Source organism: Coregonus lavaretus (genome assembly GCF_964263955.1).
Source record: "Coregonus lavaretus genome assembly, chromosome: 39".
Lineage (NCBI taxonomy): Eukaryota > Metazoa > Chordata > Actinopteri > Salmoniformes > Salmonidae > Coregonus > Coregonus lavaretus.
Window position 1 is genome coordinate 9,057,355 of NC_140026.1, and position 24,520 is coordinate 9,081,874.

The 24,520-nt window shown below is 44.8% G+C and overlaps 1 protein-coding gene across 1 annotated transcript; it reads right to left on the reverse strand.

The window, feature by feature from the left end:
• Positions 1–547: 547 nt before the first annotated feature.
• Positions 548–24,520, reverse strand: LOC311112930 (docking protein 1-like). Its single transcript, XM_084156068.1, has 7 exons — positions 24,114–24,520; positions 14,210–14,335; positions 11,267–11,437; positions 9,652–9,745; positions 8,565–8,737; positions 2,439–2,880; positions 548–2,163 (listed from the first exon to the last, which is right to left on the reverse strand). Exons 1-7 carry the CDS (start codon positions 24,168–24,170, stop codon positions 1,193–1,195), a joined length of 2,034 nt encoding a protein of 677 aa, XP_084012194.1. The 5' UTR covers positions 24,171–24,520; the 3' UTR covers positions 548–1,192.

The window sequence follows — 24,520 nt, forward strand, 5'->3', positions numbered from 1 at the left end:
CACACACACACACACACACACACACACACACACACACACACACACACACACACAGCTGTTCTTCTGACCAATAAAGGGTTGTTTCTCAATTCAGCGGCCAACTACTTTTCAATCTGTGACACTGTAGTTGAAATGAATTGCCTTAGATGGAAAACACTAACTGTAGTTATTTTTCTCTGATTTTTATTAATATAATTTTGTATCATATTTACAACACAGCACAGCTGTTTTTGACAAACAAAAAAAAACACACGCTTGCATTACATGCCAGGAGATTAGTTTCATGTTTAGTAAATGCAGATCGGTACAACAAGGGTGCCCTATTCCCTATAAAGTGCACTACTTTAGACCAGGACTCATAGGGCTCTAGTCAAAAGTAGTGCACTATAAAGGGAACATGGTGCCATTTGGGACGCAAACAAACATCACATGTTGTGTGCATTGAGGTCCCAATTCTGCAAGTCCCTATTTCATAAATTCTCTATCCCAAACAGTTGAGTCTCCATAGTTTAAGACATGATGGGAAAAATCAGTTTTTTTTTTTTTTGCTCTAAAATGTCTGTTTGAAGGCTACAGATTATGATGAGCGATTAGCATCGTATCAGTTTACAAAAGCAGAAACATGTTATAGTCTTTCCAGTAATTGCATAGTCAACATGCACACAGCCATACACACGTCTCCCACTGACACGCAGATAACTACATTTGCTGCAAGCCACGTAAGTATCTCCCACTTCTGAGTGTGCTTCCCAAATGACACCCTATTCCCTATATAGTGCACTACTTTTGACAAGGGTTTATAGGGGCTCTGGTCAAAAGTAGTGCACTATATAGGGAATAGGGTGTCATTTGGGACACAGCCTGAGTCTCTGTATGCTTAACCACAAGGAGGTTTTTGTTGGCTAACTTTCTTTGTTTGACCAAAATTTCCACAGACACACACACACACACACACACATCCCATGTCCTCTTGGTTAGCTTTGCCTGCCACCATGGTCTGTGTCTTCCCTGAACAACATGTCCCAAGATGCAACAGGAGAAGATCGAGATCAAGCCACCACTTTTTCAATCTCCTGGGTCGTGTTCAAAATTGAGTTTCTTATGGGACAAGTCCAGGTTGTCCTCACTGTTTCAGTCCGTTTTCTTTCATTTGGCGCCTAATGAATACAACCCTCCAGTCCTGTTAAGGGGCTTAAATGTCTCCAAGATTGTCATAGATGATATCAGGGGATCGCAGGCCGGTATGGGGGTACCAGGGAATGGGAGGGGGCTTGTGCCTCGACACCTTACTGTACAGCTGTGTGTGCCTCCCTTCCCCTCCTCCTTCCCCACCTACACCCCCGGCCCTGTCTCCCCCCCCTCCACCAACTACACCCCCGGCCCTGTCTCCCCCCCCTCCTCCACCAACTACACCCCCGGCCCCTCCTCCAATCCCAAAGCCTCCGCTACTGTTATTATTGTTCAGGTTAGTTGGACCTCCAGGCCCAGCCTTCCCCAGGGGCAGAGGCACGGGATCCTTCCGAGGAAGAGCAGCCTTTTTGGGCTTGGGGGTGGTAACAGGCTTGGGTGGCCATTTGGAGCCCCCTGGTCCTCTGATGACGAGGGGAGGCTGTGATTGTTTTCCGTAGGAGGGGACTGCGTAGCTGTCCGTAGCCAGGTTGTAGAGCCCGTCGTGGGGCTGAGGAGGAGGGCTGTCTATTCCCATTCCCGAAACACCACCTCCTGCTCGGCCCTCTGGTTCATCATAGATGTGTTCGGTGTCGGTGAGTGACGATGACGATGCTTTTTCCGCCTGTCCCCCGAGCGAACGCATGTTACCGCCTCCCCCTCCTCCTCCTCTCCCTCCTCTTCGTCCTCCTTCCTCCAGCCCCATAACACCCATCTTCTGTATCAGATCCAAACCGATCTGATCATAGAGGTCTGAATAGAGGGGATCAGGCTGGTTGTTGCTATGGTTTCGACCTCCCTCGTCACCGAGGGGTCGGAGTCGGGGGGTGGGGATGGGAAGGTTTGGGGGGTTGGGGGTCAGTGTCTTGATAGTATCAACAGGGTCAGAGTAGAGACAGTCACCGGCAGAGAGAGAGGAGACGCGGACAGAGTCAGCGGGTTCAGAGTACACACTACCCTGTTCCTCTTGAGACGGGGGCGCTCCTACTCCTTTACCTAAGACGACAAATACTTTATTAATCAATATTAAATTGGTTTGTCAGTCGTCAGCATGCACACATAGTCACGAAAAAAGACAACAATCAAAGTACTTAAAACAAGATAGCAAAAACATCAAATGTTTACAATCCAAATACAATAATCAGATCACAGCTTCCTCCTCCTAATTATAATTATAATAATACATCTAATTTTAGGCGCTTTTCAAAACCCCCAAAGTCACATTAAAATGAGTATGATTCTAAAAGTACACTAAACATGATGAGACGAACCTCCTCGAGTCATGGGCGAGCGTGGGGGCGTCCCGCCCACTCCTATCACCAACGGCGGTGGCTCTGGTAAACTCCTCCCTTTTTGGTTCTGATTTTGGCTCTTCCCTCCATCTCCCTCCCTCCTCCCGAACACTCCGTCGGCTGATCCAGGCTTACTCCCTCCGGAACTGGAATCCCCATCCAGATCCCGGTTACTGCTGTTGCTGTCGACTACCAAGCCACCGCCCGTTGCCACGGCGTTGCGTTGCTGCATGAGGGCAGGGCTAGGGTCGTATTCGAGGCTGCTTAAATGGTAGCTGAGATTGCACTCCTCGGCCAGGGCTTTCTGTGATTGGATGGCCTGCTCCACTATGAGGAAGATCTCGTTACCCTGTTTGGTCTCGAAGTTGAAGTTCCCCGGACCAGACTCACAGCGCCGCCCCGCCTCGAACGAAAACATCACCTGAAAACAAAAAAACAAAACAATGTTATACAACATAATCTACATTCTAGAGGTCAGAAAGGAGGGACAAACAAGCTTTCGTTTTATTTTGAAGATAATGTATAACGCCTCAGTGTTATTGTCTCTACTCTGTGGACTTGTATTTTGAAAGTGATATGATTCATTAGACATCAGACAATATAAACAAAACATCAGCCTGGGTCATCCCCATGACAACAACCCCCAGCTCCTAAAAAGCATCTCTCAAGCCACTGACTGAAAAGAAAGCAGGTCATTGTCATGGTTATGTAGTAAAACCCACAGGTAGTGGTATTAGTAATAACCCCAGGTAGTGGTAATAGTAATAACCCCAGGTAGTGGTAATAGTAATAACCCCAGGTAGTGGTAATAGTAATAACCCCAGGTAGTGGTAATAGTAATAACCCCAGGTAGTGGTATTAGGAATAACCCCAGGTAGTGGTAACAGTAATAACCCCAGGTAGTGGTAACAGTAATAACCCCAGGTAGTGGTAATAGTAATAACCCCAGGTAGTGGTAATAGTAATAACCCCAGGTAGTGGTAATAGTAATAACCCCAGGTAGTGGTAACAGCAATAACCCCAGGTAGTGGTAACAGTAATAACCCCAGGTAGTGGTAATAGTAATAACCCCAGGTAGTGGTAATAGTAATAACCCCAGGTAGTGGTAATAGTAATAACCCCAGGTAGTGGTATTAGTAATAACCCCAGGTAGTGGTAATAGTAATAACCCCAGGTAGTGGTAATAGTAATAACCCCAGGTAGTGGTAATAGTAATAACCCCAGGTAGTGGTAATAGTAATAACCCCAGGTAGTGGTATTAGTAATAACCCCAGGTAGTGGTAATAGTAATAACCCCAGGTAGTGGTAATAGTAATAACCCCAGGTGGTGGTAATAGGAATAACCCCAGGTAGTGGTATTAGGAATAACCCCAGGTAGTGGTATTAGTAATAACCCCAGGTAGTGGTAACAGTAATAACCCCAGGTGGTGGTATTAGTAATAACCCCAGGTGGTGGTAACAGTAATAACCCCAGGTAGTGGTAACAGTAATAACCCCAGGTAGTGGTAATAGTAATAACCCCAGGTAGTTGTATTAGTAATAACCCCAGGTAGTGGTATTAGTAATAACCCCAGGTAGTGGTAACAGTAATAACCCCAGGTGGTGGTATTAGTAATAACCCCAGGTGGTGGTAACAGTAATAACCCCAGGTAATGGTATTAGTAGTAACCCCAGGTAGTGGTATTAGTAATAACCCCAGGTAGTGGTATTAGGAATAACCCCAGGTAGTGGTATTAGGAATAACCCCAGGTAGTGGTATTAGTAATAACCCCAGGTAGTGGTAATAGTAATAACCCCAGGTAGTGGTATTAGTAATAACCCCAGGTAGTGGTATTAGGAATAACCCCAGGTAGTGGTATTAGTAATAACCCCAGGTAGTGGTAACAGTAATAACCCCAGGTGGTGGTATTAGTAATAACCCCAGGTGGTGGTAACAGTAATAACCCCAGGTAGTGGTAATAGTAATAACCCCAGGTAGTGATAATAGTAATAACCCCAGGTAGTGGTAATAGGAATAACCCCAGGTAGTGATAATAGTAATAACCCCAGGTAGTGGCAATAGTAATAACCCCAGGTAGTGGTAATAGTAATAACCCCAGGTAGTGGTATTAGTAATAACCCCAGGTAGTGGTATTAGTAATAACCCCAGGTAGTGGTAATAGTAATAACCCCAGGTAGTGGTAATAGTAATAACCCCAGGTAGTGGTAATAGGAATAACCCCAGGTAGTGGTATTAGTAATAACCCCAGGTAGTGGTAATAGGAATAACCCCAGGTAGTGGTAACAGTAATAACCCCAGGTAGTGGTAATAGTAATAACCCCAGGTAGTGGTAACAGTAATAACCACAGGTAGTGGTAACAGTAATAACCCCAGGTAGTGGTAATAGTAATAACCCCAGGTAGTGGTAATAGTAATAACCCCAGGTAGTGGTAATAGTAATAACCCCAGGTAGTGGTAACAGTAATAACCCCAGGTAGTGGTAACAGTAATAACCCCAGGTAGTGGTAATAGTAATAACCCCAGGTAGTGGTATTAGGAATAACCCCAGGTAGTGGTATTAGTAATAACCCCAGGTGGTGGTAATAGTAATAACCCCAGGTAGTGGTAACAGTAATAACCCCAGGTAGTGGTATTAGGAATAACCCCAGGTAGTGGTATTAGGAATAACCCCAGGTAGTGGTATTAGGAATAACCCCAGGTAGTGGTATTAGTAATAACCCCAGGTAGTGGTAACAGTAATAACCCCAGGTAGTGGTAATAGTAATAACCCCAGGTAGTGGTATTAGGAATAACCCCAGGTAGTGGTATTAGGAATAACCCCAGGTAGTGGTATTAGGAATAACCCCAGGTAGTGGTAACAGTAATAACCCCAGGTAGTGGTAATAGGAATAACCCCAGGTAGTGGTAATAGGAATAACCCCAGGTAGTGGTAATAGGAATAACCCCAGGTAGTGGTATTAGTAATAACCCCAGGTAGTGGTAATAGTAATAACCCCAGGTAGTGGTAATAGTAATAACCCCAGGTAGTGGTAATAGTAATAACCCCAGGTAGTGGTATTAGGAATAACCCCAGGTAGTGGTAATATTAATAACCCCATGTAGTGGTAATAGTAATAACCCCAGGTAGTGGTATTAGTAATAACCCCAGGTAGTGGTATTAGGAATAACCCCAGGTAGTGGTAATATTAATAACCCCAGGTAGTGGTAATAGTAATAACCCCAGGTAGTGGTAATAGTAATAACCCCAGGTAGTGGTAATAGTAATAACCCCAGGTAGTGGTATTAGGAATAACCCCAGGTAGTGGTAATAGGAATAACCCCAGGTAGTGGTAATATTAATAGGTAGTGGTAATAACCCCAGGTAGTGGTAACAGTAATAACCCCAGGTAGTGGTATTAGGAATAACCCCAGGTAGTGGTATTAGGAATAACCCCAGGTAGTGGTATTAGGAATAATCCCAGGTAGTGGTATTAGTAATAACCCCAGGTAGTGGTAACAGTAATAACCCCAGGTAGTGGTAATAGGAATAACCCCAGGTAGTGGTATTAGGAATAACCCCAGGTAGTGGTATTAGGAATAACCCCAGGTAGTGGTATTAGGAATAATCCCAGGTAGTGGTAATAGGAATAACCCCAGGTAGTGGTATTAGGAATAATCCCAGGTAGTGGTAATAGGAATAACCCCAGGTAGTGGTAATATTAATACGTAGTGGTAATATTAATAACCCCAGGTAGTGATAATAGTAATAACCCTAGGTAGCTGTATCTGTTCTGAAACCACAGACCTTATTTAGCACCCCACTCTCTGGGCGCGTTCCAGCGGATCACTTTTGTGAAGTCGGTTGCCATCGTTGGCCACTGTCTTCCAAAGTGTGTTGCATTATGGGGATAAATATTGTCTGACATAAGTCTACATGATGACTGCATGAACTTTACAAAAACCATGTGATCAAAGGTCATGAAGTTTTGACTGCAAGTTGCTCTTCACCAGCTTCATGCTGCAGCTATCAGCTGCTAGACTGAAACAGGAACCAACTTTGTGCGATTCGTATATATACAGTGGACAAATTACTGTCATACTTTCTTTCTCCAATTGATAATACAGTACATTAAAACATGTACAATATATTTACAGTTTGTGAGTGTGCGATATGGGGGGTTGGAAACATGTATATTTCGACATTACAACAACAACAAAAAAGTAGTACAAACGATAGCAACACTGCCATGTTCCACTGCATCTAAGCAAGCCTAAATATCTTATATTGATAAAATTAGTTGTTTTTTTTACTTCGTATCCCTCATTTACATTAAATCAATCCGATTTTTATATGAATAAAGGCTTGCTATAGTGCCAAATTTCAGCAACCCTGTGTCACTTCTAGGAAGATTTTAACCCACTTAATCCCACATTTTTTCCACGTTTCACCTTCATTGTAAAGCCCTAGTTATTTTGTTGCTTTGACAAAGTCCGTTGTGAAGATTGTTATTTATTTAATTTAATTAGTGATTCATTTACGTCTGTACCTGATTCTAATGTCAACCCTGTACGCGAACTGACCTCGTTTTAATATGGTGAAACTAGTCCTTTAAAAAATAAAATAAAAAAAACTTTCAAAGAGCAAACAATTCACACAATGAAAACAATGAATGCGCAAAAATTGGCAGGAAACAGCTGAGTGCATTCTGGAGAGCTGAGCCCATGCATTCTGGAGAGCTGAGCCCATGCATTCTGGAGAGCTGAGCCCATGCATTCTGGAGAGCTGAGCCCATGCATCCTGGAGAGCTGAGCCCATGCATTCTGGAGAGCTGAGCCCATGCATTCTGGAGAGCTGAGCCCATGCATTCTGGAGAGCTGAGCCCATGCATTCTGGAGAGCTGAGCCCATGCATTCTGGAGAGCTGAGCCCATGCATTCTGGAGAGCTGAGCCCATGCATTCTGGAGAGCTGAGCCCATGCATTCTGGAGAGCTGAGCCCATGCATTCTGGAGAGCTGAGCCCATGCATCCTGGAGAGCTGAGCCCATGCATTCTGGAGAGCTGAGCCCATTCATCCTGGAGAGCTGAGCCCATGCATTCTGGAGAGCTGAGCCCATGCATTCTGGAGAGCTGAGCCCATGCATTCTGGAGAGCTGAGCCCATGCATTCTGGAGAGCTGAGCCCATGCATTCTGGAGAGCTGAGCCCATGCATTCTGGAGAGCTGAGCCCATGCATTCTGGAGAGCTGAGCCCATGCATTCTGGAGAGCTGAGCCCATGCATTCTGGAGAGCTGAGCCCATGCATTCTGGAGAGCTGAGCCCATGCATTCTGGAGAGCTGAGCCCATGCATCCTGGAGAGCTGAGCCCATGCATTCTGGAGAGCTGAGCCCATGCATTCTGGAGAGCTGAGCCCATGCATTCTGGAGAGCTGAGCCCATGCATTCTGGAGAGCTGAGCCCATGCATTCTGGAGAGAGACGCACCTATAGGCTATCTTCGCCACACACCACTCCCCTTCTTGTCTCAACATTTTAAATTATACTCAAGACACATTATCTTCACACTTATTTTTTATGCTTTTCACTGACAGCCGCAACTCGATAATCAGCTAGGCCTTTTGTCAGCACGCTGTCTATGAAAGACTTCCTCATATGCCATTTATCTCCTGTTCTGTTGGTTTTCATTTCAACTTTCTTTCGTTGTCCAGAAGCCAAAGGCACAATCCGAGTCATATTAGCAAACCAATCCTAGTCGTTGCATCTTTAGATTCACCCTAGATTCGTCTCGGTCATATACTGCTCGCATCAGGTGCGCTGTTTAGAATGGTGTTTTCCCAGGTGCGCTGTTTTCCCGCGAATTGTATTTTGGCAAATTGAATGAAAATGGCGTTTTATTGGCTGCTTCATTACAGGAGTTGTATGTTCTGTTAATATGAATTACCATAATGTAAATGTGATTTCTGTCATTCTGAGCACCGTGGATGGACGCCCTAATGGGCTCCCCACCCAATGCATATGGGTCAGGTACATTTCTCAAATGGCCGGCAAATTAAAATCTGTCCGGTCACGTTGTCGGGCGCCACATTTTCCTAACGGAAACCCTGGTGTGTGTGTGTATATAAACCCACCCTGTCTCGTCCGTATCTCCTCAGTAGTTTGTAGGGCCAGATCAGTAGACTGCTCTTGGTCTTGGACTCCTTCAGTATGAGACTGTCATTGTCGGCCTTCAGCCAGTAGGTTCCCAACAGACCACAACGCTCTGAGGCCTCTGTCCTCTGCACACTCACCCAGAACTCATTCACTGTAGAGGGGGAGAGAGAGAGAGAGGGGGGAGGATGGAGGAGGAGAGAGCGAGAGAGAGAGGGAGGTGAGGGGTTACAATAAATTACAATAAAACTATTCTGGTCTAGCTTGTGGTTTAAAATACGTTTTCCTTTTTTTAACCTTGGCCTTTTAGTTTGTCAGTCAGCCTTTAACAGAAAGTGACAGTTTGTGGCAGTTTGTTGCATCACCATAACGATGAACGCTGTACAACCCTGCTTTCCCCTCTCAACAGAACTTTAAGACTTCATTCTCCATATTTTCTTCTTCTTCTTCTTTGTTTTTGTCTGTATACTGTAATTCAGCTTTTAGCTGGGAACGTGTACAAGACAACCTAATTAATAATAATAAAACCTTGAAATTCTGTACCTTCCCCCAGCTTCTCCATATAAATATATATGTCAGCAGACAGACTCTCACTGTCCAGTGTCTGTGGAAGTGGGGGGCTGTGTTGACAACTTCGACACAGGTGATTTGATTAAGAAAGCTAATCCTGACAAAATGGACGCCTTGTCTCCAGAGAGTCTTGTTGATATGAACGTTGCTAAGGAATGATTAGTCCATAATCAAGGTTTTCAAAAGTGTTTTTTTACAGGCTCAATGCACTCACAAAACTCAAGGGGTATTAGTGGCAGTGTGTGTGTGTGTGTGTGTGTGTGTGTGTGTGTATGTGTGTGTGTGTGTGTGTGTGTGTGTGTGTGTGTGTGTGTGTGTGTGTGTGTGTGTGTGTGTATGTGTGTGTGTGTGTGTGTGTGTGTGTGTGTGTATGTGTGTGTGTGTGTGTGTGTGTGTATGTGTGTGTGTGTGTGTGTGTGTGTATGTGTGTGTGTGTGTGTGTGTGTATGTGTGTGTGTGTGTGTGTGTGTGTGTGTGTGTGTGTGTGTGTGTATTTACCCTCTTCTCGGCTGTAATAGATGAGATTCTCAGCCATCTCTAGATTAGTCTTTCCGTTAGAGTCAGACACACTACTGCTGCTACCACTAACCCCCTGAGAGATGGAGAGGGGGGGGGGGGGGGGAAATGATTAATTGATTCAGTTATTGCTATAATTCAGACTCACATAAGAACCATACTGTTCAGCACATTTTACAACCTTACAGAGAGAGAAAGGGAAAGAGAGAGAGACAGAGAGAGAAAGGGAGAGAGAGAGATACAGAGAGAGAAAGGGAGAGAGAGAGAGGGAGAGAAAGGAAGAGAGAGACAGATACAGAGAGAGAAAGGGAGACAGATACAGAGAGAGAAAGGGAGAGAGAGAGAAAGGGAGAGAGAGACAGATACAGAGAGAGAAAGGGAGACAGATACAGAGAGAGAAAGGGAGAGAGAGACAGAGAGAGAAAGGGAGAGAGAGAGATACAGAGAGAGAAAGGGAGAGAGAGAGAGGGAGAGAAAGGAAGAGAGAGACAGATACAGAGAGAGAAAGGGAGAGAGAGAGAAAGGGAGAGAGAGACAGATACAGAGAGAGAAAGGGAGACAGATACAGAGAGAGAAAGGGAGAGACAGATACAGAGAGAGAAAGGGAGAGAGAGACAGAGAGAGAAAGGGAGAGAGAGAGATACAGAGAGAGAAAGGGAGAGAGAGAGAGGGAGAGAAAGGAAGAGAGAGACAGATACAGAGAGAGAAAGGGAGACAGATACAGAGAGAGAAAGGGAGAGAGAGAGAAAGGGAGAGAGAGACAGATACAGAGAGAGAAAGGGAGACAGATACAGAGAGAGAAAGGGAGAGACAGATACAGAGAGAGAAAGGGAGAGAGAGACAGATACAGAGAGAGAAAGGGAGACAGATACAGAGAGAGAAAGGGAGAGAGAGAGAAAGGGAGAGAGAGACAGATACAGAGAGAGAAAGGGAGACAGATACAGAGAGAGAAAGGGAGAGACAGATACAGAGAGAGAAAGGGAGAGAGAGACATATACAGAGAGAGAGAGACACACACACTGAGTGAGGGAATCTAAACTCCCACGATGTCTAAAGAGAATCTTCCCTTTGGAAATTCCCTCTGTTTCTTTCCTCCTCAGTGCGTGTGAACATCTCTAACTGATATCCAGCCTACACCCTATACTCAAGGGGTGGGTGGGAACGCTACAATGCTAGAAAGCGAAAAGGCTAAAAGGCTAGATGACTAGAAGGCCTAAGGAAGTGACCTCAGTATATGGTACTGAAAACCCACATAGCTTTGAGAGGGGCAGAGCTACAGGAACACCAGTGTCTGTTGGAAAAAAATTATTATTTTTGATAAAATAATAATAAAGAGACATACAGACAGGCAGAAACAGAGAGAGAGAGAGACGGAGAGAGAGAGAGAGAGAGGAGAGAGAGACGGAGAGAGAGAGAGAGAGAGAGAGAGAGAGAGAGAGAGAGAGAGAGAGGGAGAGAGAGAGAGACGGAGAGGGAGAGAGAGAGAGACGGAGAGGGAGAGAGAGAGAGAGAGAGAGAGAGAGAGAGAGAGACGGAGAGGGAGGAGAGAGAGAGAGAGAGAGAGAGAGAGAGACCAAAGAGTTTCTTCACTCCATACCCCAAAGGCGATCTCACACATCTTCTCCACCCACTCCGTGCTGACGCTTCTCTCTGCAGCGAGCACATGAGTCTTGTCGTTGGTCTCCACACAAAAGGCGGACATATTGTCTTTGGGACAGGCTTCAGTGAGGGAAGGGAGGATGGAGATACAATCTGATAGACGGATAATCTGAGGAGGGACAGAGTGGGGGGAGAGAGAGATAGAGAGAGATTATTATTCATTTCATATTGTCTTTGGGACAGAAAAATGAATTATTTCAACCCCCCTGTATAAAAGACACCTGTCCACAAAAGCAATCAATCAATCAGATTCCAAACTCTCCACCATGGCCAAGACCAAAGAGCTCTCCAAGGATGTCAGGGACAAGATTGTAGACCTACACAAGGCTGGAATGGGCTACAAGACCATCGCCAAGCAGCTTGGTGAGAAGGTGACAATAGTTGGTACGATTATTCGCAAATGGAAGAAACACAAAATAACTGTCAATCTCCCTCGGCCTGGGGCTCCATGCAAGATCTCACCTCGTGGAGTTGCAATGATCATGAGAACGGTGTAGAATCAGCCCAGAACTACACGGGAGGATCTTGTCAATGATCTCAAGGCAGCTGGGACCAACGTCACCAAAAAAACAATTGGTAACACAATACGCCGTGAAGGACTGAAAACCTGCAGCGCCCGCAAGGTCCCCATGCTCAAGAAAGCACATATAGAGGGCCGTCTGAAGTTTGCCAATGAACATCTGAATGATTCAGAGGAGAACTGGGTGACAGTGTTGTGGTCAGATGAGACCAAAATCTAGCTCTTTGGCATCAACTCAACTCGGCGTGTTTGGAGGAGGAGGAATGCTGCCTATGACCCCAAGAACACCATCCCCACCGTCAAACATGGAGGTGGAAACATTATGCTTTGGGGGTGTTTTTCTGCTAAGGGGACAGGACAACTTCACCGCATCAAAGGGACGATGGACGGGGCCAAGTACCGTCAAATCTTGGGTGAGAACCTCCTTCCCTCAGCCAGGGCATTGAAAATGGGTCGTGGATGGGTATTCCAGCATGACAATGAACCAAAACACACGGCCAAGGCAACAAAGGAGTGGCTCAAGAAGAAGCACATTAAGGACCTGGAGTGGCCTAGCCAGTCTCCAGACCTTAATCCCATATAAAATCTGTGATGGGAGCTGAAGGTTCGAGTTGCCAAACGTCAGCCTCAAAACCTTAATAACTTGGAGAAGATCTGCAAAGAGGAGTGGAACAAAATCCCTCCTGAGATGTGTGCAACCCTGGTGGCCAACTACAAGAAACGTCTGACCTCTGTGATTGCCAACAAGGGTTTTGCCACCAAGTACTAAGTCATGTTTTGCAGAGGGGTCAAATACTTATTTCCCTCATTAAAATGCAAATCAATTTATAACATTTTTGACATAAGTTTTTCTGGATTTCTTTGTTGTTATTCTGTCTCTCACTGTTCAAATAAACCTACAATTAAAATTATAGACTGATCATGTCTTTGTCAGCGGGCAAACGTACAAAATCAGCAGGGGATCAAATACTTTTTTCCCTCACTGTACATTTTTTCAAACTTATGGGCGATTCACGATATATATATCCCCAAAAAAAAAAAATCTCTAAATATGCGTTGTTGTATAATTAAAGGTCCAATACACTGCATTTCAAACAGTCAGCAATAATCTAATGAATTCAGGGCTTATAGAATTATACCTAGGCTAAATATAAGCCTTCCACAACCTTAAGACCCACTAATAATTTAATTAATTATTTTATCAAAATAGTTTAACCTGCTTTTTTTTTGCAATAATCACTGACCTGGCTTTCAAGTCTGTATATGAAAATGCCCTTTTTTGTTACAATTTAACTAGAACCATGCATAATGCACATTCACTAATAATGACTAACTTCTTGTAGAAGGCATTAGGCTGTAGAAAATTAACACGTGCTAGTGATTAGCCAGCTAATCTTTATATTTCAACCCAACTTGATTATATTTGCTAGCTAACAAGGTTGAACAGTTGAATTGTTATGAACACACCCTTCTGTCTGTCTCCAACTGTTTGAAAAGCCTGTCTACTTTGTTCAGATGTCGAAATCAAGTGGCCTACCTTATTTCTCAAAATGAGAACAAGTTATATAATTGTGTTTTATGCTTATTGTACATTTATAAAACACAGACTAGACAGGTAATAACAGTGGTACCCCAATGCCTCTCGACTACAAACTGAGCATTCATTTTCTAGAATCAATGTTCGTTGATACTCTCGCTTAGTAGTGTCTGTTCTGCGTGCAATTTGAGTAGTTGAGACATTAAAAGGGCATCGTTAGAAAAGTTAACTTCTTCTCTATTACAGTAAAATAAAGTCTCAATGTGTTTTGGTGTCCATATGACCGATTCTGTTGGACCAAACCTCAAATGCAAAGAGAGTTGATGTGATCTCCCAACGTTGTTGGCGTGAGAGGCAGGGGGAGGGGCTTGGTGTGTGTGTAAACCATAGAGGAAGAGGTGACGCAAGAGGTTTCACTCTCGCTAAAATCTGTCCAAAAGAAGCCCAATGCGTTTCTATGTGCTTATTTTGGACCTAAGCTTGTCGCCTGCCTTCTCGCCTTTGGGACAGCGACTCCCATTGTCAGGGCAGAGACGTACATCTCTTCATTATATTCAGATCTCTGGTGTAAATGGGGAAGGTGCACACAGCACAGAGGAGCGACAGAGACGAGACCAAAAAGACAACATGAGAACAAGCGGACATAAACGCTCATAAACACTAAAAATAACAAAACCTTGATTCTTGCGATACAGGCATTTGGAATATCGCGCAAAAAACATAAATTCAAATGAATCAAATTAATTCGATATATCGCCCAGCCCTACGTCTGACCAGGGATTTGAACCTAGAACCCTCCGTCCGACCAGGGATTTTGAACCTACCTTCTTGTCTAGTTTCTTGGTGTTGGGTTTGTCGCTGGCCCCGCCCCCTGAGCAGTCGTAGAACTCTAGGCGAGCGATGCCGTTTTGACTGGCTGGGTAGAGGACAAACCAGTTCTTCTTCCATTTCTGATGGAGGGAGAGAGAGGGGAGGGAGTTAGTCAATCCAACTGCTAAAACTGAAACAGCTTTTAGGAGAGTAAGACTGTTGGGTAACCACAGTCAGTACTAACCTCAGTAAATAAAATTACTATGGTAAATCCTATCTGAATAAGACTTACAGAGTATCTAGATCACTAGGACACTAGTGATCTAGATGAGAACACAGAACAACCTTGAGGGGAAGTAGGGGAAATCTGCAGAAGGCCTTAGATGGTGTAAAGGAAGTAGGAACGTTTAGAGGCCTGTACGCAAGTCCCTAAGAGAAAGTCTAATCAGTCATACACACACAAACAGTCTCTCAAACAGGTGGTTAAGGACCTATTCAGAGAAGGGACCTCCTATTGGGCTATCTATATCAAGAGGAAGTACCAGCTAACATCATGGAGTCCCTTCCTGCTCAGAGACACACGGTGACCTCAGCAAACACAGGAGGTGACTAGGAGAGTGTGTGTGTGTGTGTGTGTGTGTTAACATTCTGCCTAGAGTGTAAACAAATTAGGTGGCCCTATGTCATAACCTCATTGCCTTATTTACAAAACATTGAGCTAATGTTTACACTCTTAACTCAACAAACAGGAAAGAATATGTGAGAGAATGATGTGGCAGAGGCATGACCTTCTATAGACACAAACTCAAGCTCTTTACATGTTCAAATGTCGCTGCTCACGCCATGCAAATAACACGTCAACTCTAAGGCATAAGGCTGAGAGAGAGGGGGGGGGGGGGGGAAGAGATATAGAGATAGAGAGAGAGGGGGAAGAGATAGAGAGAGGGGGAGAGATAGAGAGGGAGAGGAAGAGAGAGGGGGATCGAGGGAGAGAGAGAGGGGGATCGAGGGAGGGGGAAGATGGAGAGAAGGGGGAGAGATAGAGAGGGGGAGAGGGAGGGAGAGAGGGCAAGGGAGGGGGAGAGATGGAGAGGGAGGGGGAGAGATGGAGAGGGAGGGGGGAGAGATGGAGGGGGAGGGGGGAGAGTTGGAGGGGGAGGGGGGAGAGATAGAGGGGGAGGGGGAGGGGGGAGAGATGGAGGGGGAGAGAGGGGTCAAAGTTAATATGTTCGAGCCTAAATGACATCAGTGATGGAGAGAAAACACAGACACACACACACAGACACGCAGTGTTGTCTCACCTAACCATCTTAAGATGAATGCACTAATATGCAGTGCATTCGGAAAGTATTCAGACCCCTTGAGTTTTTATTTTGTTACGTTACAGCCTTATTAAAATTGATTAAATCGTTTTTTTCCCCCCTCATAAATCTACACACAATACCCCATAATGACAAAGCAAAAACAGGTTTTTATAATTTCTTGCAAATGTATTACAAATAAAAAACGGAAATATCACATTTACATAAGTATTCAGACCCTTTACTCAGTACTTTGTTGAAGTACCTTTGGCAGCGATTACAGCCTCGAGTCTTCTTGGGTATGACGCTACAAGCTTGGCACACCTGTATTTGGGGAGTTTCTCCCATTCTTCTCTGCAGATCCTCTCAAACTCTGTCAGCTTGGATGGGGAGAGTCTCTGCACAGCTATTTTCAGGTCTCTCCAGAGATGTTTGATCAGGTTCAAGTCCGGGCTCTGGCTGGGCCACTCAAGGACATGCAGAGACTTGTCCCGAAGCCACTCCTGCGTTGTCTTGGCTGTGTGCTTAGGGTCATTGTCCTCTATGTACTTTGCTCCGTTCATCTTTCCCTCGATCCTGACTACTCTCCCAGTCCCTGCCGCTGAAAAACATCCCCACAGCATGATGCTGCCACCACCATGCTTCACCGTAGGGATGGTGCCAGGTTTCCTCCAGACCTGACGCTTGGCATTCAGGCCAAAGAGTTCAATCTTGGTTTCATCAGACCATAGAATCTTGTTTCTCATTGTCTGAGTCCTTTAGGTGCCATTTGGCAAACTCCAAGCGGGCTATCATGTGCCTTTTACTGAGGAGTGGCTTCCGTCTGGACACTCTACCATAAAGGCCTGATTGGTGGAGTGCTGCAGAGATGGTTGTCCTTCTGGAAGGTTCTCCCATCTCCACAGAGGAACTCTGGAGCTCTGTCAGAGTGACCATCGGGTTCTTGGTCACCTTCCTGACCAAGGCCCTTCTCCCCCGATTGCTCAGGCAGCCAGCTCTAGGAAGAGTCTTGATGGTTCCAAACTTCTTCCATTTAAGTATGATGGAGGCCACTGTGTTCTTGGGGACCTTCAATGATGCAGAAATGTTTTGGTACCCTTCCCCAGATCTGTGCCTCGACACAAACATGTCTCGGAGCTCTACGGACAATTCCTTCGACCTCATGGCTTGGTTTTTGCTCTGACATGCACTGTCAATTGTGGGTCCTTATATAGACAGGTGTGTGCCTTTCCAAATCATGTCCAATCAATTGAATTTACCACAGGTGGACTCCAATCAAGTTGTAGAAACATCAAGGATGATCAATGGAAACAGGATGCACCTGAGCTCAATTTCGAGTCTCATAGCAAAGGGTCTGAATACTTATGTAAATAAGGTATCTGTTTAGTTTTTTTAATAAATGTGCAACATTTTCTAAAAACCTGTTTTCACTTTATCATTATGAGGTATTGTGTGTAGATTGATGAGGGAAAAAAATAATGTAATACATTTTAGAATGAGGCTGTAACGTAACAAAATGTGGAAAAGGTCAAGGGGTCTGAATACTTTCTGAATGCACTGTAAGTCGCTCTGGGTAAGAGCGTCTGCTAAATGACTAAAATGTAAATATAACTGCCGCTGAGACAGAAACCAGGGGACAGGAAGTGTGTGGGATAATTACCCAGGAGCCTCTGCTTCCTCCTGCCTGCTATCTGCAGGTGTGTATCCCTTCTAACACACAGCTGTATGTGAGATCAGATCACTGTAACTGTATAAAAATAAAAAGCTTCAATTATAATGTAATCCCTGTATTGTATAGGCTTAGTGCATATAGCCTATCTGTGGGTAATCTTTAGGTATAATCTGGTGTCTCTGCATGCAGTATCCTGGTATGTTGTGTTGACATGATGGTACTGAATGAACAAGCCAGCAGCACCAAATAAGGCAACGGTACGAGCATCAACCGCCAATACTGAATGGAAATTATGTAAATTAACTGAGAGAGAGAGAGAGAGAGAGAGAGAGAGAGAGAGAGAGAGAGAGAGAGAGAGAGAGAGAGAGAGAGAGAGAGAGAGAGAGAGAGAGAGAGAGAGAGAGAGAGAGAGAGAGAGAGAGAGAGAGAGAGAGAGAGAGAGAGAGAGAGAGAGAGAGAGAGAGAGAGAGAGAGAGAGAGAGAGAGAGAGAGAGAGAGAGAGAGAGAGAGAGAGAGAGAGAGAGAGAGAGAGAGAGAGAAAGAAAATGAGGGAGGGAGCTGACATTGACTTCCTCAAACCTGTGTCCTTTTGAAAGAAAACGTGTGTTTTTTCCCCCTTTATGCAGCTGCATTTCTACAAACAAAAGATACACACATTTTTACCTTTTACGATAACAACCAAACTGTAACATACACACATCTCACTGCAGAAAGCCCGGCAATCAATCACATTTTATAGTGTAGCGTCGAGGGTGTTCTAGTTGTTGTTCAGTGCAGTACAGTGCTGTCTGACCAGATGAATAGACCGACAAAGGCGTTTCTTCACACTAACAGAACATTACACTAACACTATCACACACCAGGGTAACGAGGAGAGATTGACAGGGAGTGGGTCAGTGTTAGAGAACATAGCAGAACACCACGTTCTACTCTGCATCGCCTTGCTTGTGGAAAGCACGCATAAAGAATGAGAGGTACAGACAGTGAGTCATTACAACTCGGTCAACTCTTTAACAGACAGACAGTCTGAGTGTTACAGGGGACTATTCTAGGCCTCTCAGCTCTAAACCTGTACAGACACTGAGTCATTACAACTCCGTGAACTAGGGCACACAAACAAACACACACACACACACACACACACACACACACACACACACACACATACACGCAGACACAACGGATTAATCAACTGACAAAACTTTATACAAGCCCAAGTGGGCAAGCACAATCGCTGTGTCAACAGTTCTCCTGCCCGGTGTGTGTGTGTGTGTGTATGTGCGTGCGTGCGTGCGTGCGTGTGTGTATGTATGTATGTATGTATGTGTGTATGTATGTATGTGTGTGTGTGTGTGTGTGTGTGTGTGTGTGTGCTGAGACGAGCATATTAAATAAGCATACAGACATAACAGGTTGTAAATAATACAGTCTGCCCAAAACCTCTAACCTCAAGAGCCTGGCTGGCTGGGTTTCACCTTGGTTTCATCCCAAAGTGTACCCTATTCCCTAGTGCTCTACTTTTGACCCTAAGGGCACTACTTAGGGCACTAGGACCATACGAGGGTGTGTACCCTCCTTTTTATTCTCTAAACCAGCGTTTCCCAAACTCGGTCCAAAAAAGTCCACCAGAGATAATGCTTCCTCAGGAAACTGAACTCATTCAGTGTCCACAAATCAATATTGCAAACCTTTTACAGTTCTTTCAACGAGAGAGCGTTCTGTGTTTCTGGTTCACATGCCTCTCTGTCAAGAACAGGAACCGCCTCCAAGCCATTGTGAACACCTGCTCTAAGATCACGGGGAAGAAGTCTGGCTTCATTCTTTGAGCAGCAGACCAGGAGGAAAGCCCATGCCATCCTGGGGGACAGCACCCATGTCCTCAACCCACAGTTCCAACTGCTCCCCCTTGGATGCCGCCTGCGCTGTCTCAAGTGCCCCACCAATAGGCGCAGGGTATGTTTGTCCTGTCTGAAGCACCCTGTCAGCCCCTCTGGGATTAATAAAGTTGTATTGTATTAACGTCAGCCCCTCTGGGATTAATAAAGTTGTATTGTATTGATGTCAGCCCCTCTGGGATTAATAAAATTGTATTGTATTGATGTCAGCCCCTCTGGGATTAATAAAGTTGTATTGTATTGATGTCAGCCCCTCAGGGATTAATAAAGTTGTATTGTGTATTTGTATTCATGTCTTGTTGTTTTATCCTGTAATAGCTTCTCTGGTTTCTACAGCCTCCAGGCCCCTAACACAACATATCATCCATCCACCACAACCAGTCTAGAGTCTACTACTGCAGGGTGCAGACAAACAGCTGCCTGTCTGTGTGTGTGTCAGTGGAGGCTGGTGGGAGCTATAGGAGGACAGGCTCATTGTAATGTCTGGAGTGGAATAAATGGAACAGAGTCAAACATGTGGTTTCTATGTTTGATCTGTTTTTTGTTTGTTTTTTTTACCCCTTTTTCTCCCTTATTTCGTGATATCTAGTTGGTAGTTACAGTCTTGTCCCATCGCTGCAACTCCCGTACGGACTCGGGAGAGGTGAAGGTCGAGAGCCGTGCGTCCTCCGAAACACGACCCTGCCAAGCCACACAGCTTCCGCTTAACCCGGAAGCCAGCGGCACCAATGTGTCGGAAGAAACACTGTACAACTGGCGACCGAAGTCAGCGTGCACGGCGCCCGGCCCGCCACAAGGAGTCGCTAGAGCGCGATGGGATAAGGACATCCTAGCCGGCAAAACCCTCCCCTAACCCGGACGACGCTGGGCCAATTGTGCGCCACCTCATGGGTCTCCCGGTCACGGCCGGCTGCGACACAGCCTGGGATCGAACCCGGGTTTGTAGCGACGCTACATGTGTGCATGCAGACAGACAGACAGAGCCAGACAACGGTCCGCTCACTAGCATCAACAGAACAGCTCCACTGATCTACTAGGTTTTACAGGAAGGACTTTGATACATGACTCCACAGATCTACAAGACATATGGATGAGCCATAGCCCCATCTCCAGTGAGCAGTCCTCACCGGTTCTCTCTCTCTCTCTATCGCTCGCTCTCTCTCTATTCAATACAATTCAAAGGGCTTTATTGGCATGGGAAACAAATGTTAACATTGCCAAAGCAAGTGAAGTAGATAATAAACAAAAGTGAAATAAACAATAAAAATGAACAATTAACATTAAACTCACAAAAGTTCCAAAGGAATAGAGACATTTCAAATGTTATATTATGTATATTTACAGTGTTGTAACGATGTGCAAATAGTTAAAGTACAAAAGGGAAAATAAATAAACATAAATATGGGTTGTATTTACAATGGTGTTTGTTCTTTTGGCAGCAGGTCACAAATCTTGCCAATCAAAATTGGATTTGTTTTCGAATTCTTTGTGTGTCTGTGTAATCTGAGGGAAATATGTGTCTCTAATATGGTCATACATTTGGCAGGAGGTTAGGAAGTGCAGCTCAGTTTCCACCTCATTTTGTGGGCAGTTGGCACATAGCCTGTCTTCTCTTGAGAACCAGGTCTGCCTACGTCGACCTTTCTCAATAGCAAGGCTATGCTCACTGAGTCTGTACATAGTCAAAGATTTCTCTGTCTCACTCTCTCTCTCTCTCTTTAGCAATGAGTAACAAGAGGAAGTTGTGCTGTAGCCAACACCGTGCATCCAAGGTCTCTTAGTTACTTCGCTCAGTCGAAGCATAGCACCCTCCTCTGACTGCATTAGGAAGACGTTTCAACAATCACACATGCATAGAAGCCTAGCTTGCAAGACAAATACAATTCACATTTACTGTTGCCGCAGGATTCAAATGAAGCAGGGTCAAGTTAAGATAGCGCATCTATAGTATGCATATCAGTATGATTAAAAAAAAATTTTTTAAAGGGAATTGAGCAGTGCTCTGCTATAAATGTACTTATGAAACCTTCAGACCTATTAGTAATACACAGTAGGGTCACATTTTCCGACCTCGGACATGGCAGTGCCAAAGTCTGTGTGTTCTCACCAATAGAACTGATGTTAAACAGGGATGATTGCGTAAGCATCTACCACCATCTGACACCATCGGACACTATCTGACATCATTTAACACCCTTATCTGACACCATTAGTCATAACCCACACAGCCCACAAAATAATAGATCATGGTAACTTCCACAAAGCTGTGAACGATCTGAGAGACAAGGCAAGGAGGAGGGCCTTCTACGCCATCAAAAGGGACATAAAATTCGACACACCAATTAGGATCTGGCTAAAAATACTTGAATCAGTTATAGAACCCATTGCCCTTCTGGGGTCCGCTCACCAACCAAGAATTCACAAAATGGGACAAACACCAAATTGAGACTCTGCATGCAGAATTCTGCAAAAATATCCATAACAAAGCCATCACCTACAGAGAGATGAACCTGGAGAAGAGTCCCCTAAGTAAGCTAGTCCTGGGGCTATGTTCACAAACACAAACAGACTCCACAGAGCCCAAGGACAACAACATAATTAGACCCAACCAAATCATGAGAAAACAAAAAGGTAATTACTTGACACATTGAAAATAATTAACAAAAAAACAGAGCAAACTAGATTGCTATTTGGCCCTAAACAGAGAGTACACAGTGGCAGAATACCTGACCACTGTGACTGACCCAAACATAAGGAAAGCTTTGACTATGTACAGACTCAGTGAGCATAGCTTTGCTATTGAAAAAGGCCGCCGTAGGCAGACCTGGCTCTCAAGAGAAGACAGGCTATGTGCACACTGCCCACAAAATGAGGTGGAAACTGAGCTGCACTTCCTAACCTCCTGCCAAATGTATGACCATAGAGACACATATTTCCCTCAGATTACACAGACCCACAAAGAATTCGAAAATAAATCCAATTTTGATAAACTCCCTTATCTACTGGGTGAAATACCACAGTGTGCCATCACAGCAGCAAGATTTGTGACCTGTTGCCACAAGAAAAGGGCAACCAGTGAAGAACAAACACCTTTGTAAATACAACCCATATTTATGTTGATTTATTTTTACTTTAACTATTTGCACATCGTTACAACACTGTATATAGACATAATGACATTTGAAATGTCTCTATTCCTTTGGAACTTGTGTGAGGGTAATATTTACTGTTCACTTTTTATTGTTTATTTCACTTTTGTTTATCTATTTCACTTGTTTTGGCAATGAAACATATGTTTCCCATGGCAATAAAGCCCTTTGAATTGAATTGAATTGAGAGACAGAGAGAGAGAGAGACAGAGAAAAAGAGAGAGTGAGAGAGAGAGGAGATAGAGAGAGAATTGAGTTGAAAGAAAGAGTACAAAGAGGCCTCTTACAGACTAGTGACCAGTGACTGTGTGTTACTATTAATGTTCATATCCAGCCCTGGGGGCTTAGGGCAAGGTTGCTATATACAGGCCTGGGGGCTTAGGGCAAGGTTGCTATATACAGGCCTGGGGGCTATAGGGCAAGGTTGCTATATACAGGCCTGGGGGCTTAGGGCAACGTAGCTATATACAGGCCTGGGGGCTATAGGGCAAGGTTGCTATATACAGGCCTGGGGGCTATAGGGCAAGGTTGCTATATACAGGCCTGGGGGCTTAGGGCAAGGTTGCTATATACAGGCCTGGGGGCTATAGGGCAAGGTTGCTATATACAGGCCTGGGGGCTTAGGGCAAGGTTGCTATATACAGACCTGGGGGCTATAGGGCAAGGTTGCTATATACAGGCCTGGGGGCTATAGGGCAACGTAGCTATATACAGGCCTGGGGGCTATAGGGCAAGGTTGCTATATACAGGCCTGGGGGCTTAGGGCAAGGTTGCTATATACAGGCCTGGGGGCTTAGGGCAAGGTTGCTATATACAGATCTGGGGGCTATAGGGCAGGGTTGCTATATACAGGCCTGGGGGCTATAGGGCAACGTAGCTATATACAGGCCTGGGGGCTATAGGGCAAGGTTGCTATATACAGGCCTGGGGGCTATAGGGCAAGGTTGCTATATACAGGCCTGGGGGCTATAGGGCAAGGTTGCTATATACAGGCCTGGGGGCTATAGGGCAAGGTTGCTATATACAGACTGAAAGATATAACATGAATGTCCTCTACTGATGCTTATTAAATACTTAGTAATAGTGATACTTGATATGATTGTGTTATGGCTCCTTAGTAAAAACGTGCGCGCGTACACATTACACGCACGCGCACACAGTAATATGCCTACTAAGTTGCAGCTGACACTGCAGAGAAAAAACAACTGCTCCAATGTTACAGTTCAAACAGATTGAATAAACACTGACAGTCTAGGCTACTATACATTCAACTTTAGACTGCTCTAGGTCTAGGCCTATCCGTCAGCTACAGTTTAAACTAGTTGATGGCTAAAGGGTAAAATCATGTCAAAACATTGATGCTGAGTTGCATTAGAGAGCTAAACTGGTTCCTTCTCAACTTCCCCTTGGTGTCGAACTTGTTCGGCAATGGGACTTTTCATAATATGAAAACTAAATCTTTGACATGGGATGTAAATTAGGCTACAATGGTTTGCAGGATGGTCGGGCCCGGCCTCTGAACTTGGCTGGATACAATAGCTTACTTTAAGTGGATCAATGTGTGCGCTATGACGTAGAATAACGTCCCCTAGTCCAGTCCCTGACCGTTAACTCCGTTTCTGGAATTCCAACCAGATAAGGGCATTACGTCTTTTTCCACTTCAACTTGAAAACAGTTTTAGTGGTCTATGACAAGTTCGAACTACGTAGGCCTCCTGTAGCTCAGTTGGTAGAGCATGGCGCTTGCAACGCCAGGGTTGTGGGTTCGATTCCCACGGGGGGACAGTATGAAAAATGTATGCACTCACTTAACTGTAAGTCGCTCTGGATAAGAGCGTCTGCTAAATGATTTAAATGATTTTTTTTTAAATATGTAGTTTTCTGATATTTTCTTGTCTTACCTTTATAAACTTCTGATGTTGAACGTAAAGTTGTCCCTCTTTTACGTGGGTATCCATCTCCCAAGGGTCGGACCCCGTCCCAAGAACTAGGATCCTCTCGAATTTGACACCACTTTTCGGTTACTTTTCCTTCTCCGTCTGAACTTCCTTCAACTCAACTTTACTTACTTCCGCAAACAACTCGCTTTTCTCAACGTTCCGATGCATTTAAAGTATTTTAATACAATTAAGACATGTTTAAAAAGAAAAAAAACTACCCGGTGGTCTTGAAAAAGTTGTTATCTAACGTCCTGAAAACCTGTCGGTTATGTTATTGTCTGTCGCTTGTCGCCACCCGCCGCTCCCTCTTCCTCCTTGTGCCCCGCGTGCGGTGTGTCCTCACGCAGTCCGGCGTGCATGATGAGTGC

Excerpts from the sequence above, each read along its gene's own strand:
- LOC311112930 (XM_084156068.1), bottom strand. The coding sequence starts at position 24,170 with ATGGATACCCACGTAAAAGAGGGACAACTTTACGTTCAACATCAGAAG. Across the intron at positions 14,336-24,113 it reads AACATCAGAAGTTTATAAAG|AAATGGAAGAAGAACTGGTT; the intron begins GTAAGACAAGAA and ends TCCCTCCATCAG. Across the intron at positions 2,164-2,438 it reads CTCGCCCATGACTCGAGGAG|GTAAAGGAGTAGGAGCGCCC; the intron begins GTTCGTCTCATC and ends TTGTCGTCTTAG.